A 10581-nucleotide genomic window follows, 5' to 3' on the forward strand; every position below is an offset into this window, starting at 1 on the left:
TGCAAGCACAAGTTTTGACATCCTCTGCTCAGCCGGAACCTCATTTACAATTAGCTGAATAGGCCAAATGGACGTGCCACTTGACTTGAAAAGCGGTGTGCCATCAGCATTTAATGTGAAGCTGATTCTGGGACCACACTGCTGTGTTGCAGCTGCAAAATTGCGGTACATTTCGCCATCATACAGATCACCCAATGAGCCATCATGGTTAAGTGGCTTTGTTAAGTCAAGAAGTGTACAGTCTTTCAACAATCTTTGCAACTGCGATTCCACATCAAGAGTCACAAAAAAAGGCATATCAGATAAACTAGAAACACTAGTTTTGTGTCCGCACTTTGTGCAGTGAAAAGAGGCATTTGTTTCAGCATTTTCTATGCGTGTGAAGCATTTGGGGCAAAAACAATAATATGTCATTGTTGTGCCTGTTTTGCTCAAAAGTTTGGAGAGCTGGTAACGTGAATGAGGCAATATTGGTCGTTCGAAAATTCTGTTGATAAGGTCTAAGATGCTGGTCAGCCCTGCAAATGATGAATTATTTTTGACAGCGTGCTTCAGCACCATGAGGAGAATATCGCCTCTAGACAGAACCACTCTTTCAGTCACAACATCGGTAAATAACTCTCCAAAAAGCGACTTGCCACCATGACCAGGCGCTGTGGGACTGTTAGGCATTTGCTGCGGAAAGGAGAAAAGAAATAGTCACTAAAAATGGAGCAGGTGCCCAGCCATCAACATTTACGGTCGAAGTTAGACTATAAAGCAGGACAATAAATTAAGACCCCAAAAGGAGCCAGATAGCCAGAGCTATTAGGCATGTCTTAACTGAACACTAAGCAGGTAATATTAAATAAATGATTTTGTAACCTACTGTATGGACCAACCAAATCAATATGTTACTAAAGAAAATTTGACAAGCATGAAGCAGTAAACTTGTGCTAAAGCGTTTATTCTAAATGGAAAACAGTTGCTGTGCTTAGTTTTCAGCTTTAAAGGGGCCCTGCAACGCTTATTTTAGTATAATCAGAAAATGCTGCCGATCAGTAGTCCAGGCTACCGAGACAAACATTATAGTGCGGCACATGGTCTAGAATTTACAATTAATTCTCAGTCAGCTAGAAATTGATCCCCCTTCTCTCTACAACTGATGCCATATACCCAAATTTTTGCACCATATACCCACATCCACAGCGATTGGCTGATTTGCTGCATAGTTACTGTGGCCGCTGCGGGATGCTGCCACGTACCCCCAAGCGCACTCGCGATCATGCTGAAATTAAGCCGCGTGTTCGAAGAAAAACAAGAAGGTGCTCAAGATCATGAGCCATGCTGACGAAGGGTCGCATCTTTTTGCCCCCTGTCATTCCCCTCCCTCCGTAGCTTTCAGTGTGCTTGCTGGCACGAAAGGAGAGAGAAAGCGCTTGAAGCATACGACAAATAACTTCAACTCCGCACTTACTCAACTGATTCTAAAAATTTTTGCAGCATGCGATTCAAAAATTTGAAATCGGTTAAGAGGCAATGTGAATGAGGTTTCTGAAAATTAAAAATAGCCTGCAAATACACTCTGCAATCAGCAACCAGAGGCTACACTGCTATAACCAAGCAGCCCCTATGTCCTAAAGCAAGTAATAAGAGATGCAGTACCTTTCAGGAAGTTCTCGTGCCTTGTACAATTTTGATTACATTACTTAGTGCTTGTTCTCAAAAGCACTGGTGGGATTTTACGGCAGACATTTAATATCTAGCAAAAATAAATGTGTTAGCTACACTGAGCTTCAGTATTTGCAATGCCCAAACATGTTAACTGGGCCCCTAACAGTTAATGACGTCAACCATGTTTGTGTAAATTTTGCAATTTCTGATGGACCTACCATGTCATCTTCTGAAGCCAGCTCTCCAGGATCATGTTGCTCTGAACCATCATCATCAGACATGGAAAGCTGCAAAAAAATAAAAAAAAGAAAGACAAAAACAATGAAACCAAGAGAAAAGGGAACTAGACAGAGATCAGCACCACCCTAATTTGTGGCAAAGCCTTGTTCGATTTTTTAGTGCAAGATCTACAACGACACCACACATGGAGACACAACAGGCACAAGTGCTGCCATGTCTGTGTGATGCCATTGCAGATTACTCACTAGTCCGAACAACCCCTTTGGTGTAAACAGTTTGGTCATACATATACATACACATATAAATATAGGTATGTGTGTGTACCTCTTCATCATTTAGCAATGTGTCGTGGGAAATCATCGGGATGGCATGCTGTGGCCCATCATTGGTTGCTTGCAGTTCTGAAGTATTGCGACTGACCGCAGCAGATGCCATGCTGGAGGCCGCTGCACCACAAGCGTCGTTTGAAGTTTCCTGTGACAAAACAGTTTATTAATAAAATACACTTAACATTTGAAACATACTACCTCACCTGTTCATCCTGACTACTCAACGTATCAGTTTGAAGTACGCTGTTTATATCTGACAAGACTGAAGCTTGACCTGCTGCTTGGCTTAGTCCGGGCGCTGCATTGTTGGAGACTGCTTCATCATCAGATGAGGTTGTGTCCGTAGGCACTTCCTGAATGCAAAAAAGGATCTTAGACATGTGCATGCCTTAAGAGGACGCTTTACTTTGAGAGCTGCTATTTAAATATATCATAATAGAGGACGCTTTTTGTTTTTGAGAATGACAGCTTCAGTTCTAATTGGGTTTACTTTTTGTTGAAAAAAAAAACAAAAAACGAACGCAATGACTCTACCTCAGCAATGAAAAGAGATATCACAATTTTGCAAACTACACCTAATAATACATCCAAAGCGGACAAAATAGTTGAATTATGCACTACTGTGAAATATAACTAGCCTGTAGGCAGTATAGTTGCAAAACTCCTGAGAACATCGTAACAATTTCACGCAAGCTGTGAATTCATACATAAACGTTGTCCGCTTTAAATGTTCTAACAGATGCAATGTACTGAACAGCGACAAGTGCTTTCAATGCACAAGTACAGATTTTCTGCTGATGTGCTGAACATTGTTAAGTCTATGTTTAACTTAGTTGCAGTGATCTGCTTAAATAACGGCTGCCGTTCACAACCGCTTTATTTGTACTGAAATTTCGCAGAAATACAAGTCTTCATTGTTCACTAAACAGTATGTTACAGCGTAGTTCGGTATGACCGCCGAGCGATATCTGCCGCTGATATTTACGTTGACCTTCGACAACTACATGTGCAGACAAACGCAGGTTGTTCGCCCGCACAAGCCGTTGTTAATACGCTAGGCTTTTTAGCTATGCGAACCAAAACATGCAGTCCTCTGTGAGTCTTTGAACACAAGCGCATGCGTATTGAAGGCGATAGAACAAAAAGGAAGGTAAACTTACATTGTGTTGGCAAGCCCTCTTAGTACTTCTCGGTAGCACGAAGTCCGATCCATGGTTGATGTATCGTTTATATGGGCCTCTTTTCTTTCTCTTTGGAAGTTGATCCATTATGATCGCATTAACATGCTCCAACAGGCGATTTGTTGTTGCACGTGTAGATGATCCTCAGATTGTTGCTCAGCGAATAACACAACCTGGCTGGCACTGCTGGTTCAGCATGACGAAAGGTGTCCAGTTTCGTATTTCAGTATTTCATTTATTAGTAATACCTGTATACCCGGTAAACCACTATATACTCATAAAAAACTAAATAAATTAGACATATTAATATACAGGTCACATGCGTCAGGCAGCACGATGATTTTACATGCAAACATGCATCTGTCAAGTACGAGCACGCGGCTCGTGAACTTTTAACATTCCGCACGTGCACCTGCGTGCATCGCGCACATGTCGCTGCAGACATGCTAGATTTGCCTACGATCGCAGTGTTCTAGAAGTTGTACTACGATCCTGGATCTGTCGGCTGCGTTACCTTTTTCTCTTTCACGTGTGTACAGTAGCGCAAGAATGATCACGCACGCAAAAGTGCGGTATGAGGATGATCGAAAACTTGCGGTTGTGGACATTCGAGACATAGAAAACTTCCATCCCGAGAACGCGAAGGATTTCAAATCGAAGTTCTTTTATTCGGTGAAATGGACCGATCCGGACGGGACCTCGGACTTTTACCGGGCTCGGATTCTAGCTCTGGGAGGTAAGCTGTTCGTTTGAGCACACATTTATTTTGCCTTGTCAAGTGCATTTCTTGTGTTCCGCGGTGCGCATATGCCTATCGTTGTGGACGCTATCCGATGCGTGCGGTCGGTCTGAACAATGACACATACTTTTGTCTTGAAATGAGCGTAATTTAAATATATTCTTGCAACTTCCGTAATTTCCAAATACACCTAAAGAAGCTAGTGTAGTATAATAGTAAATTACCATACATGCTCAACTGTCTTTTGCGCCCAATCTCTTCTTCAATAAAACTTGTTGCTAGGCGAGATGCATGTTTAAGGGATCGCCTTTCTTTCCATTTTCCGAGTCGTGCTATAATTCCATGCAGTACAGCACAACTCGATAATTGCCCTTGAAATGTATGCACTGATCCAGATCATACCCCTCTCCTCCCTCACTTTTGACGTTTGTCTGCGCAGCTTCCAGCGTACGGCACGTGTTCGCCACGTGCCGCACGTGGCGAACTCGAGTCCCTCGCAGCTGACTTCATGCCCTTAGAGCACTGTTACGTAGGTCAAATAAAATAATTATTGATCGCGAGTGTTCATGCAGTAGTCATGATATTGATTAATATGCCCACCAGTGAGGTCCCCCCCCCCCTTCCCAAATGAAAAAGAAAAACGAAAAGAAAATCTGGATTTAAGCATATATATATATATGAAGTGTATTTGTTCCCTCTTAACACAATATGCATATACACAAAGACAGTTAATGAGCACATGAAAATGTTTCATGGTTGCTGTGATACTACGCACAAATATATTTATTCTCCCTGCTTCTGTTTGAGGCTTATTGCATGTAGAGCATGCACTTTTTATGATTGATGCAAGGACTACTGAAAATTCTAAGGATCCTTTCATATAAATGGAAGGCTTATTTAAGCATACACTCAGCATAATATTCTTTCCCACTAAATCTGTTGCCACTGTTCTGTGTTTCCTTTTGTACTTGCAGTGCAGCCTAGTCGCACATCCATGGCTCATAATGAAATTGTTTTCTTTTAAGATTTTTCAATGTGTATTCCTTTAATATTTTCCAGAATCAGAAGAAGACCTGGAGGCGGAGGGAAGAGGCCGGCAGAGGCTTAGATTTGAAAGAATGGCATATTCGCCTGACGGCGAAGATGAAGACGATGATGTCGAGCCAGAGGTACTTGTTTACGTAGTGCTGTATCCTTGCTTATGCATTGTATGACTTTAAACAGCCTCATAATACGTTTTTTGGTTTTGTGTGCAGCGTCCTGCAAAAAAGCCCTCTGGCCCAAAGCAGGAGCTATTGGACATGTTAAAAAAAAAAACTGACGACATCCAGCAAAGGGAAGAAGCTGCTTTAAAGAAGCAGAAAAAGAGGCCAACATATGACGATAGGGGTGGCCTAGTCACTGAGCTGAAGTACAAGGTACAGAGACTTGAAGGCCTTGTGGAAAGAAAGTGCAAAAAAATTGAGGAACTGCGAAACAAAAACGAAGAGTTGGAGCAGGAGGCCATGAAGCTGAGGCAGCTGAACATGAGGCTGCAGGAAAAAATGCTGACAGCCATAGATGAAGGCACAGGTATGGAATTCAGCTTTCTGTAGTTTTATGGCTTCTGTGGCTGCTACATGGACTTATTTGTAATTTGTATGCCAGTAGCATAGCCAGCAATTTTTTTTTGGAGGGGGGGGGGGACTCAACTATACTTTATGTACGTTCATGCATGCATTTGTATGTGTGCCTATATTGCCAAACTGAAATGTTGGGGCGGGGCTTTGAACACCCCCTGGCCCTCCCCCTGGCTGCGCCAGTGGTGTAAGCATTGCCTCTACCTAGATTATTTTGTTTAAATTATAGGCTTCTTTCAAATTAAAACTTCCTTACAATTTCAAATCATAAAATTAAACAAGGGGAGATGTTTGTGCATACCATGTTTACACATTTATAAAATAAGGGGAGAGTTTGCCTTCGTAGAATTGTAAGAAAATTATATAAAAAGGTATTACAGTTATAACATGAGCTCGCCATACAATGTTGGAGAGCTTTTCTTCCAACCAGTGGTGACGATCTTGCATAGGACCACAAAAGGCTTTTCAAGTCGGCAGAGCATGAAAGAACTTGTCACCCAATAATTAAATGCTCATTTATGCCAAGACACAGTGATGGGAATGGCCAAAAGTGTTTTGTATCAGGTTTTGTAGCAGGAAAAATGATGATTTGTAGCAGCTGCCCTCAGTTTTGTAGCAGGTTGCGAAAACGAAAAAAAAAAAACAGGTCAGATGGCGTTTTAATGGTTTTATTATACAATAAAATGAAGTATTAAATACAGTGTGCGCATGAGTTCAATGACGGCGCAACTAACGCAAGCTTTAAACAAAGCCTAGGATCACAAATATATGAAGACTGGTTGACACAAAGACAGCCTCGCCGGTACGACTGCGAGGCTGCGGCACGCAGCGAAAACTGGGAATGAGCCGCAACTGCACTCAGCTCAAACGACAGTGCCACCAGGTAGCGACACCATAGTGTTTCCTACAATACTTACTAGAGGGAACTCTGGCGCTAGTGTCTATGGGAGCTGCAATGCATCGCACTTCAGCCAGCATGGGAATCATGGGTAGTACACGGATTTGTCTAAACTTCGTTCTTTAGGCTCCGCTTGGCTCCGCGTCGCCTGCATCTGCTTTGTCGCAAAACGAAGTTCAGCAAAAATCAGCAGTTTCACTTCACCACTTTAACTTCTTTAGGCTCACCGATTCAAATCTGGTCACGAAGGTCACAACGATACATTCTTTTATCCGAAAGAAAACCAAAACATAGCAATAAACAAAGCCACAAGTGCGTTCGAAGCCCACAAGCACGAAGACTAGGCAAATCCGTGTACTACCCATCATTCCCATGGTGGCTGAAAGATCGCAGTGCCAGAGTTCCCTCTAGGTCATTTTAGGAAACTCTATGACCGACACTACACAGTGACAAGCCTACGCACAACTACAGCCACGTGCCCACGCATTGGATTGTATTGGATTGGCTCTGCCTACGAATGGCACGAGAGGCGGCAGCCTATCTGCCACCTGGTGTTGCTGAAAAATCCCCTTGACGGTGGCCTCCGAGATAAAGCAGCGCATTGCCAGGTAATCTCGGAGGCTATGCGTAGCAGCTTTGGAGCAGTTCTGCTCATTTGTAGCATGGATGTAGCAGCTTTCACGAAATGTAGCAGGTTGGAGCAATGGTGCTCATTTGTAGCATAGATGTAGCAGCTTTAATGAAATGTAGCAGCTTGGAGCAATTGTAGCAGCTTTCCCATCACTGCAAGACACCACTGATTATGGGTTTCCAATTTCTTTGGACAGTTTATTGCCTTAGTTTTAAGCAGATCATTTGTACTGTGTTTTCTTCATCATGTTTTACCAGGCAGTGGTTGCATGTGCAAAACATTGCACAGACCCAACACGTTGCCATTGTCACTTAGAGTGCTCTGTGAAGCTGCTTTGAAAAAAGAAAAATAAGTAAGTGCCGTTATATTTGTAGCTTGGTTCCACATTTAATATGAGGTGTGTTCTCAAATTGTTAGTTACAAAAACAAAACAAAAAATTAAAAACTCTTGTGTCAGTACAGTACAGTACTTGCCTTTGGTACAATTTCTTTCTTGGATGTAGCGATATTTTGGATGTGAGCCTTTATATTGAAACTCATTTGCTTTAAATATTGATTCCTGACTATGCTGTCATCTTAAAGTGACCGAGTTCTGCTGTTTGTAATGAGCCATGCTTCGTGTTGATGATGCAGGCTACAGTAGAGCTTCGTGCTCCACTAAGAGCGGACCAGACCACTCGACGAGGGAAGTGGATATTGACAGCATGGACGTGATTCCTAGGGAGAAAACACCGCCACAGGATGATTACGCAAGAAAAGAGAATGCCATGGTAACGTCCACATCTGAAGGGCAGCTTCAGCAATTTTTAGTATTACGTACAGTTGTCATCATAAGTGAAATTTTCCTTGTGCTTGCCTAAACAGCAAATGCTGCTTTTTTAAATGGTTGTTAAAATGATTTTTTTTTTTTTTGCTGCAATACGTTTCCTGATGCAGGTGGACATTGGCGGTGGCCTTCAAATAAATTCTAGCGCATGGCACCACATTCAGGGCCATCAAAAGGATTCCCTTTTCGTTAAGGACCTCCTCCTGGGAATTTGGCCCAAGGACCAGCTGAAAAACCGCTCTTTGCAAGGTGTGTTTCTGTTCTATAGAATTCCTTGTACTTTCTTAACAGCGGAGCTGTTTAAGCCAGCTGTAATCTGTCCACCGTGAACAAAAATCCTCAGGTGGGTATGCGTCAAAGGAATTGGGCAAGCCCCACTACGAGTACAGCAGGTGCAAGTGTTAAATGAAAACTTCGCTTGACGAAGTGGAGCATGTGAAGCATGCAAGAGAAGTGAGGGGAATAAAGACATTACAAGATAGAAAGACTAGACAGAGAGAAAGATTGTGTTATAGTTAATCACCGTTCATTTGTGTCTTACAGGGAAGCGGTGTCCACGATTTCCCGATCGGCCTGCAAAGGCTCCACTGACACCTTGGAAAGTGGAAGTGATGCGTGGTAAGTGTTCATGCTTTTTATGATGTTTTGGTGCAAACTGTCTTTGGTCATTCTGCTTCAGACCGTAGTCTTATAGACTATTTTTGTTTAAAAATTGTTTCTTCGTACCAGTTAGTGAGGCCTTGTGAACTTTTTGTTTTAGACTGTTACAGACGGAGACTGCAGCGCCAGGGGATTCCCGAAACCCTTATGCCTGCTGCACTCAAGCAGCTGAACCATTTCGTGGTTGAGAAGCTGGCAGACCTTGAGAGGCTGGCAAAACGGTGAGGTGCTGTTATAAATGTGTTTTGACTAATTTCAGGGAGGTTCTTTGTATGTAGTTTTTAAATGACATGCAGCCTGGTAAAGAAAGTGTTTAAAGCATCATACTGACTAAATGCCATGCCAGTGCATTTGCTTACATCTATGCAAAGTATCATGTGGAGAAAGCTAGTCTTGAGCTTGCAGCACATCAAGTTAACACTGTTTACTCAAATCTGAGCCAGCCCAGATTCTAGGCTGACCCCCTAATGTTTGAAGCCAGAAAAAACAAAAATGTTACCTCAAATGTAGGCTGAGCAGGAAAAAGAAATGTTACAGTGTGCACGAAACTCGTACAGAATATACAGTCAAACACAGATATATTGGGTGCGAGGTCCTCCACTAGAGACGTGGGCACTGCAGTCGTTATGACGTGCAGGGTTGGATCGCGTGATTCACGTTGCTCTGGTGAAGGGAAGTGGACGGTTCAACGCGTTGCTTTTAACCACGATTTCTGGTGTTTTCCGCTTTGAACAGCGTTGTTTTGTTCTCACTTCATGTGTGCGGACACCTAGACTTCACAATGCGGGAAAGTGCAGTCAAAGTTATCGGCAGCATGGTACTTTATGCTGCTCCATGCCACAGTGCGAGTCTAGCGTCAGCTTTCACTTTCACCGTTACCCTGCTTTGCAAGAGCGTGATACCACTGTCACCTGACATTCGTTTATTGTTATTTCGAGCTCATGGGGTTCCTTGCTTATAGAGGACGTCTGTACAATGAGCCCATCTAATGTGGAAGTGCTAGACTAATTGCATAAAGAAATTCCGATATATAATATGTGAAACGGCTGCTGTTCATGTTCATTGTTCTACATCTGTGCCTAGGCTCGCACAATTTGTGCAACCTGCACGTCAACTGAAGGCTGAATTAGCTATATTTGTTTCAAAACCGACTGTGGGTATGTCGCCCGAGTGACCAAACCAAGCTAATTTTCAGCCTTTGAGCCACTAATAGTTGCGTGTGAACATTGGCGTGCAGTGGTTGAGCTGCCTATGCAGGTTGTTTTTCCTGCTTCAAAAGCCACTTCTATCACTCCATTATAGCCACAGAGAACTTGTTCGTTTATTATGGTGTAACTACAACATAATTTACATACTTTGTGTGGAAGTGTGTAGGAATAGCTTTTTTTTCTTTTTTTTTTTTGCAGCAAGTCTCTCCACCATCTGTTACAGCCAAGAACACAGATACATTCATAGTGTGCTTCAAGGGCAGCACCACAATATCGTTGCATCCTGTGTATATGTAACATTAGTGACGTGAACTTGTAACTTTCATGCACTTATGTATTTTTCAACACTTTCAGGGAAAAGGACACAGGAAATTCCTAAGTGTGGCAAGGTGCAAGTTGAAGAATAAGGAGTACCTGATTTTTTGCTAGTCATTATAACTTTTACAATGCTTTTAAAGTAATAAATTATCGTAAAACAAGTACCTCCATTGTATGGTTTTTATTTGATGTGTGTGCATTACATATCATTCACAAATAAGCATACCAGACCATTTTGTTCAGGATCAACATTTCTTTTGTCCAATTCGCTATCATTTT

The 10581-nt window shown here is 42.4% G+C and overlaps 2 protein-coding genes across 2 annotated transcripts; one reads left to right on the forward strand and one right to left on the reverse strand.

The window, feature by feature from the left end:
* Nucleotides 1-245: 245 nt before the first annotated feature.
* LOC119397117 (uncharacterized) lies at nucleotides 246-3565 on the reverse strand. The gene is made up of 6 exons (XM_037664558.1): nucleotides 3383-3565; nucleotides 2426-2575; nucleotides 2218-2367; nucleotides 1872-1940; nucleotides 335-675; nucleotides 246-261 (listed from the first exon to the last, which is right to left on the reverse strand). The coding sequence occupies exons 1-6, from the start codon at nucleotides 3488-3490 to the stop codon at nucleotides 246-248; spliced, it is 834 nt and encodes a 277-aa protein (XP_037520486.1). The 5' UTR covers nucleotides 3491-3565.
* Nucleotides 3566-3870: 305 nt separating this feature from the next.
* On the forward strand, nucleotides 3871-10132 carry LOC119395634 (BEN domain-containing protein 5). Its single transcript, XM_037662617.2, has 7 exons — nucleotides 3871-4139; nucleotides 5202-5311; nucleotides 5399-5714; nucleotides 7924-8060; nucleotides 8227-8365; nucleotides 8660-8734; nucleotides 8877-10132. Exons 1-7 carry the CDS (start codon nucleotides 3953-3955, stop codon nucleotides 8999-9001), a joined length of 1089 nt encoding a protein of 362 aa, XP_037518545.2. The 5' UTR covers nucleotides 3871-3952; the 3' UTR covers nucleotides 9002-10132.
* The last annotated feature ends 449 nt before the right edge of the window (nucleotides 10133-10581 follow it).

The sequence above is a fragment of the Rhipicephalus sanguineus genome, chromosome 6, assembly GCF_013339695.2.
Source record: "Rhipicephalus sanguineus isolate Rsan-2018 chromosome 6, BIME_Rsan_1.4, whole genome shotgun sequence".
Classification (NCBI taxonomy): Eukaryota; Metazoa; Arthropoda; class Arachnida; order Ixodida; family Ixodidae; genus Rhipicephalus; species Rhipicephalus sanguineus.

What these genes read in the sequence shown, in the direction of transcription:
- LOC119397117 (XM_037664558.1), bottom strand. Translation starts at nt 3,490, where the DNA reads ATGGATCAACTTCCAAAGAGAAAGAAAAGAGGCCCATATAAACGATAC. An exon ending in CATTGCTAAATGATGAAGAG is followed by an intron (nt 1,941 to 2,217) that starts GTACACACACAT and finishes ATTTTTTTGCAG; the next exon opens with CTTTCCATGTCTGATGATGA. An exon ending in TGGCTTCAGAAGATGACATG is followed by an intron (nt 676 to 1,871) that starts GTAGGTCCATCA and finishes TCCTTTCCGCAG; the next exon opens with CAAATGCCTAACAGTCCCAC.
- LOC119395634 (XM_037662617.2), top strand. Translation starts at nt 3,953, where the DNA reads ATGATCACGCACGCAAAAGTGCGGTATGAGGATGATCGAAAACTTGCG. An exon ending in TCGGATTCTAGCTCTGGGAG is followed by an intron (nt 4,140 to 5,201) that starts GTAAGCTGTTCG and finishes AATATTTTCCAG; the next exon opens with AATCAGAAGAAGACCTGGAG. An exon ending in GAAAGTGGAAGTGATGCGTG is followed by an intron (nt 8,735 to 8,876) that starts GTAAGTGTTCAT and finishes TTTTTGTTTTAG; the next exon opens with ACTGTTACAGACGGAGACTG.